The 24,195-nt window shown below is 29.5% G+C and overlaps 4 protein-coding genes across 8 annotated transcripts; 2 read left to right on the plus strand and 2 right to left on the minus strand.

Moving 5' to 3' along the window:
* Positions 1-953: 953 nt before the first annotated feature.
* On the minus strand, positions 954-6,993 carry LOC112638528. 4 transcript variants are annotated; one of them, XM_025410416.1, is made up of 6 exons: positions 6,973-6,993; positions 3,447-3,654; positions 2,475-3,086; positions 1,793-1,998; positions 1,532-1,691; positions 954-1,243 (listed from the first exon to the last, which is right to left on the minus strand). In XM_025410416.1, the coding sequence occupies exons 2-6, from the start codon at positions 3,649-3,651 to the stop codon at positions 1,110-1,112; spliced, it is 1,317 nt and encodes a 438-aa protein (XP_025266201.1). In that variant the 5' UTR covers positions 3,652-3,654; positions 6,973-6,993; the 3' UTR covers positions 954-1,109. The 4 variants fall into 4 exon arrangements, with proteins under 4 accessions (XP_025266201.1, XP_025266202.1, XP_025266203.1 ...); XM_025410417.1 differs by lacking the exon at positions 6,973-6,993 and adding an exon at positions 6,637-6,652; XM_025410418.1 differs by lacking the exon at positions 6,973-6,993 and adding an exon at positions 3,862-3,918 and having other exon boundaries at positions 1,532-1,649.
* A 3,693-nt stretch (positions 6,994-10,686) lies between these two features.
* On the minus strand, positions 10,687-16,429 carry LOC105259535. 2 transcript variants are annotated; one of them, XM_011271520.2, is made up of 6 exons: positions 16,372-16,429; positions 14,169-14,471; positions 13,935-14,086; positions 13,616-13,865; positions 13,440-13,555; positions 10,687-13,344 (listed from the first exon to the last, which is right to left on the minus strand). In XM_011271520.2, the coding sequence occupies exons 4-6, from the start codon at positions 13,759-13,761 to the stop codon at positions 10,850-10,852; spliced, it is 2,757 nt and encodes a 918-aa protein (XP_011269822.2). In that variant the 5' UTR covers positions 13,762-13,865; positions 13,935-14,086; positions 14,169-14,471; positions 16,372-16,429; the 3' UTR covers positions 10,687-10,849. The 2 variants fall into 2 exon arrangements, with proteins under 2 accessions (XP_011269822.2, XP_011269821.2); XM_011271519.3 differs by lacking the exon at positions 16,372-16,429 and adding an exon at positions 14,754-15,040.
* Positions 16,430-16,549: 120 nt separating this feature from the next.
* Positions 16,550-18,683, plus strand: LOC105259534 (ras-related protein Rab-1A). Its single transcript, XM_011271517.3, has 4 exons — positions 16,550-16,771; positions 17,306-17,702; positions 18,094-18,325; positions 18,432-18,683. Exons 1-3 carry the CDS (start codon positions 16,749-16,751, stop codon positions 18,292-18,294), a joined length of 621 nt encoding a protein of 206 aa, XP_011269819.1. The 5' UTR covers positions 16,550-16,748; the 3' UTR covers positions 18,295-18,325; positions 18,432-18,683.
* Positions 18,684-19,939: 1,256 nt separating this feature from the next.
* LOC105259536 (exocyst complex component 5) lies at positions 19,940-24,098 on the plus strand. Its single transcript, XM_011271521.3, has 6 exons — positions 19,940-20,480; positions 21,222-21,665; positions 21,978-22,555; positions 22,639-23,127; positions 23,338-23,845; positions 23,922-24,098. Exons 1-6 carry the CDS (start codon positions 20,448-20,450, stop codon positions 24,018-24,020), a joined length of 2,151 nt encoding a protein of 716 aa, XP_011269823.2. The 5' UTR covers positions 19,940-20,447; the 3' UTR covers positions 24,021-24,098.
* The last annotated feature ends 97 nt before the right edge of the window (positions 24,099-24,195 follow it).

The raw sequence follows: 24,195 nt of genomic DNA on the forward strand, positions 1-24,195 counted from the left end.
ATATCGCGCGAAACTGAATATTCTTAAAATAAATTATTAAATTATGATTGCGAAAATACCATCCCAGGTAGCACATAATCGTTTCAAAAACGTTTCTCAAATGTTTCTTCGAAACGTTTCATAACCGACTCTTGCAAACGTTTTTGATTGGTTAAAATGTCCACTCAAGAAACGTTAAGAGATACGTTTCTTGTTTGGCAAAAAAAAAACGTTTAAAAAACGGTTAAAATACGTTCTCTTCTTTTATTCATGAAAAGTTTGTTTTCTCATGGAATTAATAAAATAATGCATTAATACACACATACACACACATTTTTTAAATGAAATTAAATAAATCATTAATATACATACACACACACATATATATATTAATGATTTATATAATTTCATTAAACAAATGTGTATGTATATGTGTGTATATAAATGCATTATTTTATTAATTCCATAAAAAAAAAACTTTTCACGAATAAAAGAAAAAAATGTTTCTTTTTCTTTTATATATATATATATATATATATATATATATATATATATATATATATATATAGTCATATAAATGCAATAATTTATTTGACTTTAATTTGAAATTAAATAATATATTTTCTGCAACATTATAATAAAAAGTGTTACAATTGAATATCACATAAAGTATTTAAATAAATTTTTAATAAGTAATTTTCATTAATGGAATTCTTAGATTTATGTGACTAAATTAAATTCTAAAAAAAAACTAAACATTATAATTATATTTATCAACAAATTAAAATGTGTGTAAAATTGTGTATAAAAAAATTAATTAATTAAGATATTTAATGATATAAAATTAAATTAAAAAATTAAAACAAATAAAATTTTATAAAATTAACATAAATATTTTAGTTTTTTCATAAATATAAATTATTTTTTCTGTACTTATAATTAAATCTCAACATAACATAAATTACTTTTTCTGTACTTATAATTAAATCTCAACATAACATAAATTATTTTTTCTGTACTTATAATTAAATCTCAACATAACATAGCTAGGATATTATGAGGTTATTATGAGTATTTTGAGATCTGATGAATCTTTTTTTCAGTCCATTATTGTTGCTTTTTTCAGTTCATTATTGTTGCTGAAATGTCTTTAATGCCCTAATTTCTGCTAAAGCGACACGAGTAGATGACAACTTCAACCAATCTTTGATAGAATTTTCAATTGTGTTTATTGCAGCATTTGGTTCAACATGTCTTACGGTAGCTGAAAATTATACAAAATATATAATAGTATTATTATAGTATATTATAATTATTTATTATATAGTATTTATTTATTATATAGTATATAGTATCTTATAATTACACAGTAGTTATACAATATTATATATTATAGAATATTATAGAATATTGGCAGCAGTATTGTGGCAATATTGCAGCGTTGTAACAATATTAATAATATTGCTACAATATTCTATGCTGTATAGGCATATAATAAACACATTTAGTAAATATTATTAATGCTGACTGAATGCTTAAAACAAGTACAAACCTATAATCAAATCTTTTATTTTTAAAGCTTTGAACGCTTTTTTAGGTGCTCTTCCTGCCCAATTAAATTTCTTAGCATAATTATTTGTTATTACTTTTTCTAATGTTCTTCTTGTTATCTGTATAATCGTTGTACCACCAGATACAGATAAAATATTCATCTTAAAAAGAACAATGATAATCTTAATTTAATAAAAAAATAGATTAAAAGAGAAAAAAAAATGAGAAAATTTATAAAAGCGACTTAATGAGTTATATTTACCATATATTCAAAATTTTGTTTTGTATCTAAAAATCTTTCCATATTTTCCAAATGTTCATCGGTGTCAACTGGTAGTTCAGGAACATTTTCCATATGGGGTATTTTTGATTTTTGAAAATGTGATACAAGTTGTTTGACCATCGGAAGAAGCAAGTTCATAGAATTTTCTAAGCTCATTAATTTTGTTAGAATGAGATAAGGGAAGTCTAGAAATAACATTTTATATTAGAGCTTTTAAAAAATAGAAAAATTAATTTATTTTTTCACTGTTATTATTCTCTTTATCGGTCAAATTATTTTTATTTTAATATATTTCGAAAGTGTGTGTGTGTGTATGAATTGTAAACTAGTTTTTAATTTCATAAGAGTAGCTCCTGACTGTAGAAGTATAAAAAAATGTAATATAAAAAATATATAATATAGAGAAATTGAATGGTAAGTATTGCACAGTACGTGGGAATAGTATATAAATATTCAACCAATACGTAAAATTGATACTTAATTAATTTAAGCACAATTATTGAAGAGAACCGACTTTTATATAGATCCAAGTGCAGATTATTCAGGATATTATTTTATACATTATTTCAAGAGCAAAGTTATTGTTAAACTATAGATAATTTTAATAATTACTAATATTATTGCAATAATTTTGTACATACAAAAAAGTTTAATATCTTACCTGATTTGTGGAATTCTGAAGTGGTCAATGTAGTTCTGAATTCTTTTTTTTGTGGAGAATTAACTGCTCTTTCTGAAAATCTTGGAGGACTAATTGCAACATTAGATGTACATTTTGAAGAATTGTCAATATCGGCTGTCGATGTTGATGGTTTGTATGAAGCAATTGTAGGTTTTTTCGATAAAATATTATTTTTTGTAGATGTTATTTTAAATGTAGGAGGAGAGATAGTTCTGAATTCTATATTCTGTGGAAAACTAATTATTCTTTCTAAAGATCTTGAAGGACTAATTGTAATATTAGATGTATATTGTGAAGAATTGTTAATATCGGCTGTCGATGTTGATGGTTTGTATGAAGTAATTATAGATTTTTTCGATAAAATATTACTATTTTCTGTAGGTGTTATTTTTAATGTAGGAAGAGATGGGATTTTGCATGATGTTTCTTCAATTTCTGAAGAATCTGAAGAATCCGAACAAAGTCGGAAAGGTCTTTTCACGTTTCTTTTTGGCCGTTGGTATTCAATAGTTGGTTGCAATTCTACATCAGTTTCTAAAGTAGATGTAAATTCAGCATCTACTAATTTTTTCCTCGCATCATCGTAAGAAGCTAAAATAATAATGAAATAGTAAATTATAAATTTTTTAAATAATGTAAAATCCAATATCATCAATTCAAAAATTGAAAGCATGTATAATAAAAAATGAAAATTATACTCGTAAATATTTTATAAAAAAATTGTATATTGCAAATATACACAATACTAATCTCCGACAGTACATAATAAAATTACATTATAAAAAAAAAGAGGAATATGTAGTATATATTGAGAAAAAAAACAAGAGATTTAATAAATACGTAGATGAAATTTCCGATATATGTTAAATATTGATATAATAAACAGTATAAATGAAGAAAAAGTATAAATATTTTTACTTTTTCATAAAAAAATAAAGTCAAAAAATTTACCATATGTATGCAATATTCTGCATTTATACTTTATCCAATTTTTGTCCGGTAAGTAACATTTTTCGATAGCCTTACGAATTTGTTTGGTGGAAATTGTTTGAGGCCAAAAACAATACCATATTTCCTTCTCTTTTTCTAACCAAATATTAGGGACCACTTCAACTTCAGGTTTTTGTTCATTTGCAAATTCTATTAGTGAATACATAATCTGAAAAAATAATAAAATGTAAAAAAATAAATGAGTCCATTTCGTCAAGTCAAAATTCTTAAATATAAAATCAATATTGCACAGAAATATTTTTTTATAAAAACTAACTTTAAATTTCAATAAAATAAAATAAAACATATAAGCTTTTATATGATTATAAATCTCTCTCTAGCTTGAAAATCTTTTTAAACAAATTTATAAACTTACATTGTTTAAAAAATTAACACTGCTTTTCGCCCAAAAATAATATATAATATATACATATACATAGTACAAATATATACAATAATATATATAATAAAATAAAAAGATTAATTAATTAAGATTAATAAATGTATTATAATTCATGAAGAAGAGGAAAGGCAATATAAGTTCCTTTTTCATTTCCGGGCAATAACATGTTTTTATATTTTACTGATGTAAAAGGAAATTCTTCTATATTAGATGATATGTGAGACACTTTAATAATGTTCAATAATTTCGATGAACATGGATAATCATAAAACTCAGAAACTTTTAGGAATCGACGACAAATTAAGGAATAAAATTGATCTTTCAAGCACAGAATGTTTACTATCTGAACAATGATATCTCCTTCCATTGAAACACAATTATCAGGTGAAAAAACTGTCAAAATATATGTCGGCGTTTTCAATTTCTTGTACTGTAAAATCAAATCAGTTGTACCTCTAAGTGTAGGTCCTTTAAAATGTTTTTGCTTAGGCTCTAATTTAGTTATTGATAATTCAGTTTTTGAACAATAAAATAATTCGAATATACGTCTACAAAGTTGTGCATGAGGATTTGCGGATGATCTTACAAGTGTTTTTAATTTTCCTAAATAATTTTCGAAGGGAAAGCAACTAATTGTATTTAAATTACCAAAATTCCTCACATCTGTTACTAAGTGAATTAAACTGTGAACATTATATGTTACTACTTCTTTCCCATAAGATTTTTCAAAATACTTTACAAAATTATACAAAACTTCTTCTGCAAAATTAATATATTTAGAAATATGATTATCATTACTCAAAATTGTAATACCAACATGAAACATTAAAAAATGATTATAAAGTTGTTTAGGCAAAATATTTATTAAAGAAATTGGACCAATATATAATAAAAATAATCTAAACTCATTTGCTTTCCATCGATTTAAGTCCGATATAGGTCTAGGTTTTCGAGAAAATTCACGAACTATATAAGGACGTAACGAAATTAATTTATCCGATAAATTATTAATGATTCTTCCAGATAATTTGAAAGGAGGTTTCCCCTTTAATGTCCATAATATCAGCAATTTTTTCATTATTCCTAAATATACTAAATGCATAGGATCTAATGGAAATTGACTCACTAAATCTACATTTAGATCCAATAATGGAGATCTTCCCTTATGATGTTCTTCATGTATTTGTTCAATAAAAGTTTCTTTTGATTTAAGTTGTCCGCTTTTATATGAAAAAATTATTTTATGATTAATATATTCTCCCTCAATATTGCATTTTTCACATCCATGCCTAGAATTATGACCTACACAGCATTTTAGAAAAGCTCGTGCAGGAGCATCACAAATCAAAGATCTAATTCTAATTTGAAATAATTTATGACTTATTTCAATACCATTCTTTAATATATTATTAAGTTCGTGTATCAAATTTTGTAAATAAAGGTCAATAGGTTCTGGCTTTCCTCGGCCAGTGAATAAACCTACAATAAATAGTTTATTTGATGAAATTAAAGTTAATGATCTACAAAGAATAGGCCAGACAACCGTGCTATTACTTTTAAACAAGGGTAAACCGTCAATATTAAAATCTAAATCAATTATTTTTGAGCATGGTTCTTTCTCTAATAGAAGATGCAACTGATCATATATACCAAAATAAGTAAATTTTCCATTTTGCAAATCAATTGAATTTGTAGTTCTTGGAGTGTATAACAAAGACCTTCCAGATAATGGTAAAGGTATATTATAGTGATATGGACTTAGTAATGACAATAAGTCATCTAATGCTGATAGTGTAATGTTATGTGTTAGAGCCCACTTCCTCAATTTATTTAGGAAATCATCAGATAATGATTCACACTCTGAAGAATCATGTTCTTCACTGACATATAGTTCTTGAAATGTCTCACATGTAATATTAGAGGTTTCATTAAATAATTTCTTGTTTTTTAATTCATTATTATGAGTTAATTCCTTGTCTTCGAATTCATTATTCTGTTGATTATATCTTTGATCTAAATTCAATTCCGAATCTTGATCTACGTTTGATTCAAAATGTGCATCGATAACTGAATGTGATGTTGATGGTTCATCGGTAATTGAATATGATATTGATTTTGCCTGATTAAATTCATTTAATAATTCCTGGACTTGGTTTTGTATATTTCTTTTTGTTTGCTTTTTACTAAGAAATTTAGTTTCTTTTATTATATTCATATTTAAAAACAATTGAGAATTTTTTCTATTATTTTTTAAATGAGTTAAAATATAATATATATGTATATAATGTATATAATATTATATAATGTATCTAATAATATGTATATATGTATAATATACGGCCAAATACTTATATTCTGGATATATTATTTCCTGGAAACATTAATTACAAGCATTATAATTAAGGAACAAAAGAATAATATATAATTTTGTAAAATAATTTGAATAATATATAATATTAAAATATAATATTCATATATAATATTACATATATAATATTAATAATATATAATATTGTAAAAGTTTTTAATATATCCCTACATAGTAGAAAATGTGAAATGTCAATCAGATATTACACGCAAATTGATATTTTCTTATTAAATGTAAAATATATTACATGTAAAATGATATTTAATTCACATCTCATTGTCATTAAAAAATGTGTTTTTTGTATGTATATAGAAATATATCATGAAATTACGTAATTTAACTCATTCATCAAATATATTATTAAATCATATATAACTTACCTTATTTGTTACAGAAGTGTAATAAAATATATATATATATATATATATATATATATATATATATATGTATATATATATATATCCGTGTGTATGTTATATTAATTAATACTTTGTACTTTCTACGGATTTCACTGTGTAGTCGGTGTTTTCTAATCAACATAACCTATATGTGTTATGATCTAACACGTGAATCGATTATAACCTCACTGCTCTTTTTAACACTTTTCCGTATTTCACTCAAAGTATTCCATAGTTTACTTACTATTTACAATGTTTACAAGCACTATATATTCTTTAAACAGCAACGAAGATTTTATGATCGTTGCAAACACTTACTATAAGCGGAAGATAGTGGAATATCTTGCAATAAGACAACGAGGAAAGTGAAAAAGAGAGAGAATGAGTGTGAGAGAGAGAAAGAGAAAGAGAGTGAGAGAGAGAGAGAGAGAGAGGGAGAGAGAGAGAGAGAGAGTTGCTGTTACCATAAAATCTGAAATATGAATGTATATATTTTAATCTAATTAAAATAATTGAATTATAATTAATATAATTAATAAATAATATATTTAAAAAAAGGAATATTCATATATTTGGAAATAGAAATTAATATATAGTTTTCATAATTATTGTATATATATATATATATATATATATATATATATATATATACATAATTTAAAATTAATTTGAAATGAATTAAAAATTAGTTTTTATTATGTCCATAGAAACGTGAAACATACGTTTCTTTAACTATGATTTTAAAAACGTTTCTATAGAAACGTTTCTTATTTATACATTACGGTTAAAAAATATTGAATACGTTTAAGAAACGTATATAAAACGAACATGTGCTACCTGGGATGTTCTTCCCGCGTTCTCTTCGCGTCCTTATACAAGATTATCATTTTAACAAAAGAATTTTATTGTTGTCCTCCTCGTCAGATAATATTCCTAAATATTGCTAATTAAATATAAAGAAATGTCAAATAAGAGAGTAAAGATTGCATGTGATAAATCAATGATTAAATATTAGCTTTACAAAATTGAACAATCACCTTCGATATTATAGAATCGCGAGTTAATTATTATGAATTTAATAATTTATTTTTTTAGTTATATTTATATTTACGAATTTTTTTTCGTATCGGAAAATATTCATAAATAAATTCATTAATAAATTACTGTTGCGAAAATATCTAAAAAATACGTATTTTTCTCGCGTTCTTTTTCGCGTTTCTAGACGAGACTGTCGTTTTAATAAAAGAGTTATCTTTGTTCCTTCCGTTAAATAAACGTTAATCAAAATTGCGATTAAAAATTGAAAGAGGGGATATACAGGGTGAATCATAATGGTTGTAACAACCTTTTACCATTAGAGATCAATTACCGACTGCAACTGTAATCAATTGAATGATTCCTAGATGATAGCTGCTTGGATCGACCGTGTCTGCAGTAACGTACAAGCGTGTTAAATACTGTGAATTAAATAATATACATATTCTATGCATACTTTTCTAATATATTTAACTTTTTTATGTACATATTTTTCTTTCTACACGGTTTTTTTCTAATAACGCGATTTCTTATTATTGTGAAACGTATCTGCCACATAAAAAGAGATATCTTTTGCATTCGTGTATTTTTTAATACGATTTTTTTTTAAATAATGACTTTTTAATACATAGAATTTGACGGCGATTTTTTTCATTCTTACACAAATCATTTTAACGCGTAAAAAGAGTTGGATTGGTAAAGATACAAAAGTATTCTTTTTTTATTAAAAAAATGCGTAATTCTGCTTTCTACAAGAATTATTCTGCTTATTATTAATTTTCTAAGTTATAACTTTTACATTCTTAATATCTACAGCAGAATATTTCTTGTAGAAAGTAGAATTACGCATTTTTTTTTTATAAAAAAAGAATACTTTTGTATCGTTTACCAATCCAACTCTTTTTACACGTTAAAATGATTTGTGTAAGAATGGAAAAAATCGCCGTCAAATTCTATGTATTAAAATACCATTATTTAAAAAAAATCGTATTAAAAAATACACGAATGCAAAAGATATCTCTTTTTATGTGGCAGATACATTTCACAATAATAAGAAATCGCGTTATTAGAAAAAAACCGTGTAGAAAGAAAAATATGTACATAAAAGAGTTAAATATATTAGAAAAGTATGCATAGAATATGTATATTATTTGATTCACAGTATTTAACTCGCTTGTACGTTACTGCAGACACGGTCGATCCAAGCAGCTGTCATCTATGAATTATTCGATTGATTACAGTTGCAGTCGATAATTGATTTCTAATGGTAAAAGGTTGTTACAACCATTATGATTCACCCTGTATAAAAGGGGATAAGAGAATTAATTATGTAATGATCTTTCGATCATTGCTGTTAATTATAATATTTCTTTAACAATATTAAAATTAAATATATTTCGAATAATGCTTTAAATTTTCTCAATCCTTGTTAATTAAACAATATACAATTTAATCGATTAAATTATAGGAATCTAAAATATTAAATAATCGCTACGATCGTTGCGATTTTTACAGACAATAATTATTATTTTAATATTTAGAGTCACAAATATATTTCATCCATGTTATCTTATCGTTCTACTTGACAATGTAAACATAATTTGGATTGTGAGAAAACGCGAAGTAAAACAAACGAATTATAAATGCAAATAATTAGCATAACGGAAAACTAATAATTACAATAACAAATAATTACGATAATGATACGATACGATATAATACGGTAACGATACGATACGGTAACGATACGGTAACGATACGATACGATAATGATACGTTATATTCCAATAATTTTAGGGGTAAATTATTTTAATTAATTTGAATTTATTTTTAAAGACGTTGTGAAAATAAATATAACATGTTTTAAAAATAAAAATGTTTTAAAAGTAAAATTTAAATTATCAAAATTATTTTCAGAAATATTAAAGAAATTGCACAATTATTAACATTTAAGAAAAAATATTTATTTCATCTTTGAATATTACTGTATCTTTCGCGATTAAATAATTTATTTACTATCAATTTACATACATAAGTATCTTGTTATACAGTACTGGTGTTACCGGCATTTCGTGCTCATAGCACGGAACAAAACCAGAAATTGTGCACATTATTACCCTCTGAGAACATTTATGGACATTGACTTTGTAGTTTATGTCCATTTTCAATGTTCATAGAGGGAGTATCATATTCAGGGATCACCTAAAAGCAGGTCATGACATCTCTCAGTCTTCTCTCTGCATAGAATTTGAATCGACGAAAGAATGGCATTGTTTTTTTGCGTCTTTATTGGACATAAAAATGGAATTCTCTTATAAATAAATTCAAATGTATCGAGTTAAAATTCTCTCCCCTTTGTTATTTTTTTAAATTAATTAAATTATTCAGCTCTGTTTTAGAATTTGTATAAATGCCATATATATTAGATACAATTAATATTGAACATAAAAAATACTATAATACTAGTACTATAATATAATCACAATATTTCTCATCTAAATTTGATGAAATGTTGAAAAAGCAAAAAAAAATTATTTTATGAAATAAATATAAATTCACTAAATCATTGTTTATTTTACTTGATATAACTTGTGTATTTTAATATATATTATAAAATATATTACCACAAAAGAGACCTAAATACAAAATATAATTTCACTAAATTAATATAAAATATAATTTCGCTAAATTATATAATAAAGTAAAAAATATAATAAAACTATTAATTAAATTAATTATATAATTAATTAAATTAATTATATAAATTAATTATATTAATTATATAATTAATTAAATTAATTATATAAATTAATTATATTAATTATATAATTAATTAAATTAATTATATAAATTATATAATAAAGTAAAAAATATAATAAAACTATTAATTAAATTATATATTAAATATGGGAGCGCGCAAGATCTTAATAAATTACACATGAAAGAATTTTTAAAATGTATATAATTTATACCAATGACAATCACATTTATTTATCAGCTGAATTGAGACTAAGAGAATAAAAATAAAAAGTTGGAAATTAAAAGTTACAATCACCTTATTATTTACAATCCATTATAATTCCGAGTATATGCATTATTCAGTATTTTGTGGATACACACACAATAAAGTATGCACGTTTATCAATATAATTAATTACCTCTACGTGGATCCTCTTTCTGACAAATTGGATTTATTGTCTATATTAAGCCGTCTCACCACTACTCTAGCACCTTCCGTAATATCTTGAATAAATTTTAACATTTCTATGCGCACTTTGCCATTTTTAATATTGTCGGAATTATTCAAAGATCTCTGCCTTCGTCGGAGACACCTTTGCCGAATAGCATTGTCCTTGTTGCGTACATGTAATAAGTCATAATAAAAGTCCTCTGTAATGTCTTGCAATTTTCTTGGCGAGCCGTTCTTCGACGACGAATTTCTTCGTGAAGCGCGATTACTTTCGTTGGTTTTTTCCCTCGTACTCACACGTGTATCTTCATTATCATATATCTTAGTATCTTCAATAGTCTCTGGAGCATCCTTATTGATTGTTAAGCAAGATTCACTCTTGGGACCTTTTATTTCTTCAGAATCAGCTCCAAGTTCAACAGACGAGGTATTCAAACTCGTATCGTTATCCTTGAATGAGATGGCTGTTTCGGAAAATGCATTCTCTGTCGATGTCACATGTTGCGTTTCTTGTTCACATTGAAACGTCTTACTATTCGAAGAAAGTCTGCGCGTGTGTCGTAAAACCTTTTGCAGAGTCGGTGACATTTGTTCGAAGGTAATAGCCTTGTCTGAAATTATTCTTGGACCATTTGCCTCTTGTTGAGCCAACATAATTGAAGCAGATTCCTCAGAAATGGAATTTTCCTTCTTTGCAAACATCCTTCTTGGACTTGAGTAACTTGATAAAGGAGAATTGTAGAATCTTTTCGCAGATATTTCATACTTGTTTGCCTCTTCAGCATCTGTATTGCCTGTCAATAAATCTCCATTTTGCAGTCCTCCGTTTTTTTTCTCAGATGAAACTAATGTAGGTTGAAGAGCTTGAGGAATGAAATCTTTCCTCTTCTCTTCTTCCGTTTCAATGTTATTTCTATCCTCTCTGTTGTTCTCATTATCATCTTGCTGTTTCATTAACTGCTTATTTCCTTCTGTTATCATTCCTCGTGAAGAGCAATCATCATTATTCTTAATACTAGAAGAAATATATTTATTCTGCCATCGAGACTCACATGGATTTAAATAATCTTTAACGATATGCTTGTCATAATTTGTAGGAATATTTAATTTATCCATTTTTTCGTCTATACTATTAACATCTAAATTATATATAGTACTGCTAGAAAAACTACTAAACGGAGATAAGCACGTGCTATTAGAAATTGCATGGCAAGTCTTATGTTGCTGTTCATTATGAGGTGAATCGATCATTGTTACCAAGTTCTCGAGTTTCAGGAGACTCGAATTTAACAAACACTTTTCTCCAGCTTTTGTCTCGACCTTCTCAGAATTCTCCAATACTTCGTCCATTTCCAATTTGGTTTTTTGTTCGATAACAGCTACACTATCCTGATCTTGACGTATAGTGAACATCAAGCCCTCCATTACTAAATCGGTGATGTTAGACGAACGCAAAACCTTGTCGTCGGATATGGTCTTCCTCTCAAATTCCCTGCCTTTTTGTTTACGAGATTTGTAAGATTTATACGTATTGTTTGTCGATAAATTATTGTCAATAATTATTGTAGTATGTTGCTTGTTATCTTCAAATTTTAAATCTGTTTTTGTCATTTCATTATTATGTTCTTTTAATTTTGTGTGTATAGACTCGTTGTTATTTCTTTTAATCACTTCCAGAGTGGAGTGTTCGTTTATATTCTTCATCTCTGCTCGGAAATCTTTTTGCAGGGGCTGACTGATGGTTGAGAATGAAGAATTTGATCTCTTGTTACATTGTATTTCTTTCTCGATAAAATATTGATCTGATATATTATCAGAGTCTGCAATAGTCTCGTTGATCATCTTTCTGCCATCATCTAAAACATTTTTATCATTTAAAGGACAAATATTTGTTTCCATTGAATCTTCATAAAAACCAAATCCATTTGATAATGTCCATTTAGAAACATCATCTTTGATTATTCCCGATTCCAGTGAAGAAAATATTTTGTATCTCCTATTATTTTGCATTTCCTGATTTGATTTTTGTACTGCTATCGATTTTGTTTCTTCATTTCCATCATCTAACTTTTCAATTGAAATTTTATCCATTTTCTTTGTGCTCTTTAAAGATTGTTTTTTTACATCACGATCAATAGCATGTTGATCTATATTTTCTTCACATGTTTTAATATTACAATTCTTAGACTTATTTTCGTTTATATTATCTTGAAATTCTGCATCAACAAAATGTACTTCAGCTGTAGTTGCATTTAGACTTTCGCCAGCATTTTCAGTAATTTTCTCTTTGGTATCCAAGGAAACATTTAAATTTTTAAACGTAGTATCTGCATCAGCTTCTTTAACAGTAGGATATTTTAAGCTTATAGTTAACACAAATGCATGTGAAAATGTTGCAGCATTACTTCGTTGCTGGAACTTTAGTATTGCAAACATTTTATCTCGACGGGTCCAAGATGTACAATCTATATTTTAGTAAAGGAATTAAAGTAAAAGGAATTACACTTTTATAATTTTAGCTTTGCTTATTGAGGGAAAAAAAATATTAGTAAAAGGATACTATAAGTGACAAGAAGATGCGATGTGTCAAACTGTTGACCCCGATTCGGGTGACATTTTATAATTCTTCTAACGATTTTTAATAATTCTCGTCCATATGAAAATTGCATAGGATTTCTGAAAATATATACAAGTTAAATTTTTCTAAAAAAAAATGAGGTGACATCATTATCTTACTTGACTGTACGATGATATTTAAAGATAAATTTGTATATGTTCTTTTTATGGCATAACCAGTAAGAACCAGGAATGGTTAAAAGGCTCTCCTTCTCTGGGTTGAGCCAATCAAATTTGCTAAACGTCTGTAAATGTATTCCAGGCATTTTCTCTCAGGTAATAAATCTTGAAACACTGGAACTAATCTTCTTGAATCTTGTCTATCAGTTGATTCTTTTACGATAAATGTCAGATAATAAAGTACTCTTTGCTAAAATAATTTACCAGTAAGTCTAAATTTCTTTGTTTTGATTTTGTGGACAAATAAATCTGAACTTACTCCTTTTATAACTTCATTAATAAATACATCTTCTATCATGTTCCATGAGAAGAAACTTGTAGATGTAAAATGAACATAATGTCTGTTCAATATGTACACGGTATGTTTACTTCTAATATGTACACCTATTGATTCTACAATCAACAATGTATCTGTAAAATAACATGCATGTGCAATTTTATTTTTTATAAAATAAATTTTTAACCATTTTATAAAAAGAAGAAAGAAAATTACCTTGCTTTCCAGAGGTGATAAATGATTTGTGTCCCAATGTCAAAACGCACACTACAACGAGAGGAATTAAAGTTCCTGGCAGTATAAACCATACACTGAGAGTTGCACAGAATAAAACTAAGCAGAAATTGACATTGAAATATTTTTCGTCTATTTTTCGCAATGAGAAATTTATACTGTTGGTGCTCGACAGATTCACACTTGCGCTGTCTTGCAGTATCAGCCGTTCCCCATTGGCATTCCTGAAGAATACTTCATTGGGAGGTTCTAGCGTTGGAGAATTCGACGACATCAATGATGATTCTGTGCACAAATTTATATAAATTAAAAGTGACGAACAAAAGGATATAATTATAAATAAAAAACAAATAATAGATATAATTAATAAAAATAATGCAATATAAATAAAATAATAAATAAAAATAAATAATATAAATAAAAAATAAATAAAAAAGATATAATTAAAAGATATAAATTAAAAGTGATGAACAAAAAGATATAATTACACTCTTGAAAATAAACCTTGCTCATTTAATGTACCCCCGTTAATCTCAAGTTATTTTTAAGTAACTCAAGTTTACTCACGTTTGCTTTTTTCAGTATTTTTATACTAAATGATTGAAATGTAAGTATTCACGCAAATTTCGAGTTCGCATTCTGTGAGAAATATGTAAAACCCGATCATGTACAGCAGAGTTGAACGAACACATATATATTTTTTGAAGCTTCCAGTAACTCTATAACTCTATATAATATTTTTACACATGTAAAGATAGATGTACGATAAAATTAAGCAAAGATATAATTTTTCATTTTATAAACTAGCACATTTTCACTCTTTGTTTTGCTTATTTAAGCCAGTGTATCTACAATATATATATATGTATGCATTTATATACAATATAAATATATATTCAAGGGAGAGAGAGAGAGAGAGAGAGAGAAGGAAAGAGAGAAAGAGAGAGGAGAGAGATTGCGAGAAGGAACATACAAAAGAATTTTTATTGCTATAGTCACAGCTTAAGGCTGCTTTCTATGAATCTTCACATAATATATCTTAAATATCAAAATTATTACGAGATCCCAACAAATCCTATTTAAACATTTTTTTAGAAAATACGAATGTTTAAAAGAAATAATATTGTTTGTGGACAATCCTTGCTTTCAAACGCTGCAGAAAATTTGATGATCCCACTGGCATGGAAACCATCCTTGAGACGTGAATCTAGAAGCCACGCACAGTCGAGTAAAAAGAAATTTCTTCTCTGCAAACACCAAATAACTGTTGTATAATTGTTAGTTATAATTCCCCACTCGACGATATAATTGTTACTTAACATGTAACAGTTATGTAATAGTTATGTAACTGTTAGTTATAATTTCCTACTCGACAATATAATTGTTACATAACTGTTATATGTTATGTAACTGTTATGTAACGGTTTTATAACAGTTATACGGGATCTTCAAAAAATTCCGGAACGCTAAAATATCTCGAAAACGATCAACTATAATAAAAAATATGTAAGGAACAAAGTTGTAGGACTAAATAAAATGTACCTAATGATGATAAGAATTTGACCTTGGATGAAGTATTCAAGATTATATGAAGGTTAAGTTGATTTTTTAAAATGGAACCTCCTACTTTTCATTGGACATTCTTGTAGCTTGCCTCAAGAGCTTTCCAAAACACTATAATAAAGTATTTCTTCATTGAGTATTTTTCGAGTTTTGAGGTTTGAAATAATTTCTTAATTTTACATAAACCGTAAAATATTTTGTAAAATATTCATTTTTCGATTATCTTACCTTAATAATTTTATATACAGAATAATGAGAGGAATCAATTGGTGTAAAGAAAACACATAGTTGTTTCTAAGAAAAAATATGTAATTAATTGCAAATTACATATTTTTTTCTTAAAAACAACTCTTTTTTCCGGGACTTTTGGGACACCCTGTATAACTGTTACTTGATGTTCGAGTTTCCATCTCTCTCCCACCATCGCAAATCTCTCGAAAAAAATATATTAATTTAAGGCAGATTTACAGAAGAATGAGAGAAACGTCAGAATAAAATAATCCAGACAGCGCAAAAATGCCAAAAGATGTCTTAAAGACATCTAGAAAGAATTTAAAATGTCTTTAAATCATCTTTTAGATATCTTTTCGACACGTGTGCTGGGAACCTTTCGCAGATTTACTTTTCGTTCAGCTCGACGAGGTACCCTCTCCAACGATGACAAGTGAAATGGACCGAGGATGGAGACGATGATCAGAAAAAAAAGGAAGACGGGAAAGAGAGCCTGCCGTGTCTCGAGATCGATCAGCTGATCCACCGGCGACAGACGGTTCACGAGCAACCTGGCGCTGCCATTCTGGCATTACGTCAGTGGCGGTGGTCTCATTCGTTGGCTCGGGGAGGAGTTGCCGTGCGACCGCCATTGTTACTCCCTTTCGTCGTATCTCGCGGAACCTGGGAGAGGAGACCCTGCGCCCCGTGTCCCGTGGCCGTGGAAGAGAGCCCTTCGGAGCCGTAGACTGGAAAGGCAGACCCGACACCGCTAGTCCACGGCGTAGCATGTCCACGATGAATCCCGAGTAGTGAGTAAACCTCCTTTTGCGCAGAGTCGCTCAGGTGCATCCTATCTATCGCTACGCGTCATCGTCGCATCGAGCGACGACACGAGAGTGACGGGGGAGGTGGACGCGTTCCTCCCCCCGAGGACGACGCCTGGGACTCTCCTCGGGATCGGCGAGGGCGGAGAGGGGGGCGAGGAGGGGGCGGGAGGGAGCTGGAAACGAAAAGGGTGGAAAAATAAGACGTCCTCGAACGTCGTAATCTTCTGACAGATTCACCCATCCCTTCCTCTTCCCCTACTACCTGTAACGTAGCTCACTTGGTATCCATAGTCCATACTTGAATATTTTCCACCGGGACTCTCGACCTTGATCCTTGTTCAGAATGAACGATTAAGTCAGCGTGAGACTTGAAGGACTCTCTCTTCGAGGTTTCACTTCGGTTTCGAGAATTTATGCAATTTTGCCTGTCGGGGGAATTGGTGCCTTCTGCCTTTCTTTGATTTGTAAGAGATATATATGTTGACAGATGTACCAGCGGAGACTGTTTTGTTTCAGCGATTACTTATTCAAATTGCTCCTAATCGGGGATTCTGGCGTTGGGAAGTCCTGCCTGCTGCTGCGCTTCGCCGATGACACCTACACGGAAAGTTACATCAGCACCATCGGCGTGGATTTTAAGATTCGAACCATCGATCTGGACGGGAAGACGATAAAGCTGCAAATCTGGGATACCGCAGGCCAAGAACGATTCAGGACAATCACGAGTTCGTATTATCGAGGTGCCCACGGTATTATTGTTGTTTATGACTGCACAGACCAGGAGACTTTTAACAACGTAAAACAATGGTTGGAGGAAATTGACCGTTACGCCTGTGATAACGTCAACAAGCTACTAGTCGGCAATAAATGTGATCTACACACTAAAAAAGTGGTCGACTATACAACAGCCAAGGTAAGCGATAATGCTTCTTTTAATATATATTTAATAATAATATTTATTTAAATATTATTTAATAATATATATTTAAATATTATTTAATAATATATATTTAAATATTATTTAATAATATATATTTAAATATTATTTAATAATATATATTTAATAATACTTCTTTTAATATATATTTTTAATATATTGTATTACAATTTGATTATACTGTAATGTATATTATACTATACTAATATATACTGTATAATTATACTAATATTATATATTATAAATATATACTATTATATATTATAAATATTTACTAATATTATTTATTATATTATAATATTTTATTTATTATATTATTATATTATTTATTAATTATAAATATACTAATATATTTTGTTTTAAATAGGAATATGCGGATCAACTGGGCATACCATTTTTGGAAACATCGGCCAAGAATGCGATGAACGTCGAACAAGCTTTTATGACAATGGCCGCTGAAATCAAACTCAGAGTGGGCCCACCCTCGAGCGGAGCGAGCGATCCAGCAAACAAAGTGAAAATAGAGCACGGACGTCCAATCGAATCTTCTAAGTCTGGATGCTGCTGAGAATTGTAATTTTATGTCCCGTTTAACCAAAGTGAGTGAGACAAAGAGCCGGGAGATAATCTAATCGATTTACTACTCGAACGATTATCAAGCGGTTACCAAGGAAGAAAAAAAAAATTGCAATTTTTGTTTCACAGAACATCTAACGGTTTGCGGTCCGGGTACCGCAAAATTAAAACCTATTACTGGAAACACAAGAACACGAGGAAGTTTCAGTTTATGCCAACAAACAACAAACAAAAGAAAAAAAAAAAAGGAAGAAATCTAACACATTCATGGACCACCAACTCTTCCCCGGAGTTGTACAAAACTCTTGTCCCGCCTGTCCTGATTGAATTTCGTTTTCGTAGTTACATATCTTTCTTTTCGAAGAAAAAAAAAAAAAAAAAGGACGTGGTCACTCGACGCCATTTTTTCTAGCGTCAAGTTTCGACTTGAGATAAATATTGTCAAGGTAGCATTGATAATGTCGTGCGGGTGTAAGCGTGCGTGTAATAAGGAGCAACTCGAAGCTTTCGAGAAGTAAATTGAAATAATATTGTGTACGGTGGTTATATATATATATAAAGTTAAGTATGTTTTTTTTTTAGCCTAATTGTAACATGTACAATGGAGTATGTTGGAATTTGGTCCTGTGCGTAGCCCGCGCGGAGTCACTCCGTATTCCTCTATACTATCTTAAAAAATGTTTTTCCATTTTTTTCGTTTTGTTCTCTCCCATTTAATTCCCACAGAGATGCGCGCGGATGTTTAGATCGCTCTTTCCCCTCTAGTGAGATTCCCCGCGAATCGATGCGCCCTTCCTTTTCTTCTCTCACACAGCTCATTAGTGTAATTTATAATAACATATTAATAAATATTTCAACACTAAACTCTCGGAACGTATGTAGCATACCTTTATATATATATAAATATGAAATGTATATGCATATATGTACAATGTGTATGATTCGAGAGAGAGAGACAGAGAGAGAGAGAGAGAGAGATATCGTCCGCGCTTATGAAGCAACAGGCCAAACGACAGGACGCATAATCTTTTCAATTCTTTCGGTTGCCTGTGCGTCATCTTTTTTTTTTTCTTTTTTTTACAATTAAAGATGCGATCCGAGAATCGATAAGATGGTTCTATTGCACAGTTCCAGACTTACGATCGCGTAGAAAAACTGGGACGTTTTATACGAGATAAGATGTTGCGCAGTTACATATTTAATCCAAATCGTATCTTTGTATCGTGAGAAAGACTACTATGTGACGGGTATACGATAAATAACGGCACTCGAAATTATAAATATCGTAACTGTAATTTATATATAAATTATATAATTTATATAATTTATATATAATATATATAATTTATATATATTATAATTTATATATATTATATATATATATATAATTTATGTATTTATATATATATATATAATTTATAAATTATATATATATATAATTATATATATATATATAATATATATTAAAATATATATTATATATTATTATATATATTATATATTATTATATATATTTTATTATATATATATTATTATATATATTATATATTATAATATATAATAATATATGTTAAAATATATATTATATATTATATATATTATATATATATATATATATATATATATATATAAATAAATAAAAACGTATAAAAAGTGAAAAGGAGAATAAAACACACGATTGTCTAAACGAAAGAATCACCGCTTCTCTCTAATAAAATTGTTTTATCAAACATTCATTTGTTACACCTGTTATATATAGACATACACATACGAGCTTAGTGATGTGTAGCTCGCCACGTGTTTCGTAATCCCGGACACGCCTGAAAAATCGATCGCAGAGTCACGCTTGACAGCCACTGACAGCTGATTTCGCGTCCCCCTGGCGGCCGAACGTGGTACTAAAAGTGACATTTCCTCGCGTACGTCGCCGAACAGCGATGTCGCGGCTGAATTGTTAGACCTGTCAGAATCCACGAATTGTCAGGTGGAATCGACGAATTGGACGCACTTTGTGTAATTTTACAATGAATTAGATAATAAATAATTGTTCGGCTCTCGTGAATCTTGCGTGATTTTCGGGTTTGATTGTGATATAACCTCTTATCGTAAGACTAACCGTCTTGACGAGCATAAAATCGCTTCAAAATGATGCAACAATATATGAAGGAATTGGAACAGGTACGTTAATTCCTTTTTTTTCTCTTTCCACAGGTCATTTGCATTCCGATGTTTTAATATGTGAATTAATCACGATAATCTGTAGCTTGATATTCTATGTAATAATAGTTGTCCAATAAAAAATAGGGTTTTATTTAATATCATAAAGTGTTTAGAAATTTCTCTACAATTTTATTATTGATATTATTGATATAAAATAGGATGTCAGGGCAATTTCGCAAAAAAAAAAAAAAAAAAAAAAAAAAAAAAAAAAAAAAAAAAACTTGTAGCTCACCTCGAGAGGAATTCTTAATTTTCACATAAATCATAAAATATCTAGTAAAATATTCATTTTTTGATTATCTTACCTTAATACTTTTATGTGCAAAATAATGAGAGGAATCGATCTGTGTAAAGAAAACACACAATTGTTTTGAAAAAAAAATATTTAATTGTTAATTGCAAATTACATATTTTTTCTTTGAAACAATTATGTGTTTTCTTTACACCGATTGATTCCTCTCATTATTTTGTACATAAAAGTATTAGGGTAATCGAAAAATGAATATTTTATTAAATATTTTATGGTTTATCTAAAATTAAGAAATTATTTCAGGCCTCATAACTCAAAAAGTACTTAATAAAAAACTTAAAAATACTTAATAATAGTTACTTAAAAATACTTCATTTTTAAAAAGCTCTCGAGATAAGCTACGAGCTAAGAGCTTTTTTTGACCAATCTTTCAATATGATGTTTTGCAGGATCCATTTGACCCTGAGGAATTTGTGGAACGATTGGCTTGGAGGACTGTCAATGACAACACAAAAGATGGAGGGAAGACATTCTTCGATCCGGTTATCGTTCATGAAACCTTCTTGCAGGCAATCAAAGATTTGCAGGTGTTGCAGGAACGTCAGCAGAAGAAATGCGATAAGTTGGAGGTTGCATTGAAGGAAGAGGAAGCCCGGCATGCGTTTGAAATACTAGGACTGCAGGAGAGAAATAGACATTCTATCGAGTTGTTCCATCAATTGGACGAGAGAATAAATCTCGTGGCTACCAAAGTCCTACACTTGGGAGATCAATTGGAAAGTGTTAACATACCAAGGGCAAGAGCAGTGGAAGCTCAAAAATTAATGAGGCACTTTTCAGAATTTTTAAGCCCTGGTCCATTGACTGACCCAATATTCACTGATAAATCCTCGGTAAAGATGAAGAATCAATTTAAATAATAAATAATTAGATAAATAATAAGATAAATAATCAGAGGTGCATGTTTTAAACAATGTGTTTAAAACTGTTTGATTAAAACTTGTTTAAAACAGTGGATACTTTACTTAAAAACACAAATAAAACAAAAAACATTGTTCTAAAAAAAAAAACAATGTTTTTTGTTTAAAATAAAAAAAACAAGTTTTTTGCCAACCCTGTAAATAATAGATTAAATAATAGATAAATAATAGATGTTAATAGATGGCAAGAAAATGACCAAATTTAATCAGTATTGTTAATTGCAGTTGAACGATGCCGCAGATGTGATACAGAAACTTTATCTCATAGCTCAGGAGCTCCCCTCTGAAAAGTTCGAGCACGCTAAAAAGAAGATTAACGTTAAATACGACGAGATAGAACGGAATCTGATCGAGGAGTTCGTAAGAGCGCACAATAGAGAAGATGCACCGCGTATGAAGGAATTGGCGAGTACTCTGGCCCATTTCAAGGGTTATTCTCAGTGCATCGACGCGTTCATAGAACAAAGCCAGATGGGCTCTTTTGGTGGCAAGGACGTCTTTCAAGATGTCATACCTATGTGTACAAAGTATCAGAAACTCATGCAACAGGTGTTTTCCAATCCTGAACAAGTGATGGCTAAATTCGTCCTGAATATTTACCATCTGCGACTTCAAAAGTACGCAGTAGCTAAGTTAGCCGACAAAACTGACTCTGACAAGTATCTCAGGAACTTGTATGACTTGTACACAAGAACAGTCAAGCTGTCCAATGATCTCAGGGTCTTCAATATGGGTACCGATGATACTTACCTCGCTAAGCTCACTAGAAATATCTTTCAGAAATATTTGGATACTTATATTACGTGAGTTTGCGATTTCAAAAAGATGACGGTGTTTTAAAAATAATAAGCTAATAATTTTCCATTCTTGATTTTCTATTTTTTAGGATTGAAACAAAGGCGTTTCGTGAAAAATCAGCGGCACTCCTTATCGAATATTACGAATCTAAGAATCATCAGAAAAAGCAGTTGCAGACGGGTGGTTTTCAAGAGCTGCGTCGAGATTTGCAGGCTGTATTAGGTGCAAGGACGAATATAAATATCGCTCAAATAGAGGATTATGGAGGCGAAACATTCCTGTCGGAGGAGCTAGCAATTGCGATATTGCAGAGGAGCAAGCTCGCGTTTCAAAGATGCCAATTACTGTCGCAGCCTGTCGACATTCCCGGAAATGCACTGCAGATCTTCGAGATATTGCTACAATATTTAATAAACGAACACGTAGACTATGCCCTGGAATTAGGTCTACAAAGCGTACCTATACCAGAAAGCAGAACTCAACCAGAGATCTATTTCTTTAATGTGGTTCATCAGTGCAATGGCATTGTCCGACTCTTGGAGGAACAATTCAACGACAGTGTATTGCCTCTTGTCTTGTACGCATTTTTTTTTTCGTCTTGTGCATCTTTATATTATGGGGGTGTCCCATTTTAATGTCCCACACCAAATAACTTTCTTATTTTTAATTTTAGAAAAAGATGTTTCAGACAAAAGTTGTATGGTTTCTAGGGGTTATTTGGGGTGGGACATTAAAATGGGACCTTGTATTATGTGAGTCGATGATATTAGGCTGTATGTTTCTCTAGATCCACGCCCAAACACGCCGAGTGTTTGTTGAAGAAAAAAGCGATATTGGAGCAGATCGATGTCAAGTTGGACACCGGCCTGGACAGAAGCATAAACGCCATTGTAGGCTGGGTGAAAGTGTATCTACAAAACGAACAGAAGAAGACTGACTTCAAGCCGGAAACCGATGTGGATACCATAAATACTCCCGCCTGTTTAGTGGTGGTTCAGTACGTGAGTGGAATGATACGACTGATACGAAATACCTTGGATGGCAGGCACCTGGATACCGCTCTCAAGGAACTAGGGGTCAGATTTCACAAAGTCATTTACGATAATTTGCAACAATTTCAATTTAATTCCGCCGGAGCTATGTGCGCCATATGCGATATGAACGAATATCGCAAGTGCATTAAAGAGCTGGACGTTGAATTTGTTACAAATCTCTTTGATACCCTACATGCTCTGTGTAATTTGTTATTGGTCAAGCCGGAGAATCTGAAACAGGTCTGCACGGGAGAGCAACTGGTATGTGTCATGCGAATTATTATTTTCAAGAAACATATTTTCTCCAGTGCGTATGAATTATTTCCTGTGATTGCAGATGACGCTTGATCGTACCGTTCTACTCAACTTTATTCAATTGAGAACTGATTACAAGACACAGAAGTTGGCCAATTGTTTAAAAGGCCTAGCAACATGATGACATATTCTACTTGCGTAACAAAAAACACTTTGTCCTCAGCCTAATCATTTGTATAATTGATATATATTGCATAATATACATGTATATAATAATATATATAATATAGTATATAATAATATGTAATATAATAATATATTTATTATAATATTGTAATATTATAATTTTATATTTA

The sequence above is a fragment of the Camponotus floridanus genome, unplaced genomic scaffold (genome assembly GCF_003227725.1).
Source record: "Camponotus floridanus strain SB8 unplaced genomic scaffold, Cflo_v7.5 scaffold32, whole genome shotgun sequence".
Taxonomy (NCBI): Eukaryota; Metazoa; Arthropoda; class Insecta; order Hymenoptera; family Formicidae; genus Camponotus; species Camponotus floridanus.

Bases quoted from the DNA above. Each gene is read 5' to 3' on its own strand.
- LOC105259534 (XM_011271517.3), top strand. From the start codon at position 16,749: ATGTCCACGATGAATCCCGAGTA. The intron at 16,772-17,305 runs GTGAGTAAACCT...GTTTTGTTTCAG, and splicing joins TCCACGATGAATCCCGAGTA to CGATTACTTATTCAAATTGC. The intron at 17,703-18,093 runs GTAAGCGATAAT...TGTTTTAAATAG, and splicing joins TCGACTATACAACAGCCAAG to GAATATGCGGATCAACTGGG.
- LOC105259535 (XM_011271520.2), bottom strand. From the start codon at position 13,761: ATGCCTGGAATACATTTACAGACGTTTAGCAAATTTGATTGGCTCAAC. The intron at 13,556-13,615 runs GTAAGATAATGA...ATATATTTTCAG, and splicing joins AAATATCATCGTACAGTCAA to AAATCCTATGCAATTTTCAT. The intron at 13,345-13,439 runs GTATCCTTTTAC...ACTAAAATATAG, and splicing joins GCATCTTCTTGTCACTTATA to ATTGTACATCTTGGACCCGT.
- LOC112638528 (XM_025410416.1), bottom strand. From the start codon at position 3,651: ATGTATTCACTAATAGAATTTGCAAATGAACAAAAACCTGAAGTTGAA. The intron at 1,999-2,474 runs GTAAGATATTAA...TGTTATTTCTAG, and splicing joins TTCAGAATTCCACAAATCAG to ACTTCCCTTATCTCATTCTA. The intron at 1,692-1,792 runs GTAAATATAACT...GTTCTTTTTAAG, and splicing joins AACAAAATTTTGAATATATG to ATGAATATTTTATCTGTATC.
- LOC105259536 (XM_011271521.3), top strand. From the start codon at position 20,448: ATGATGCAACAATATATGAAGGAATTGGAACAG. The intron at 21,666-21,977 runs GTAAAGATGAAG...TGTTAATTGCAG, and splicing joins TATTCACTGATAAATCCTCG to TTGAACGATGCCGCAGATGT. The intron at 22,556-22,638 runs GTGAGTTTGCGA...TCTATTTTTTAG, and splicing joins TATTTGGATACTTATATTAC to GATTGAAACAAAGGCGTTTC.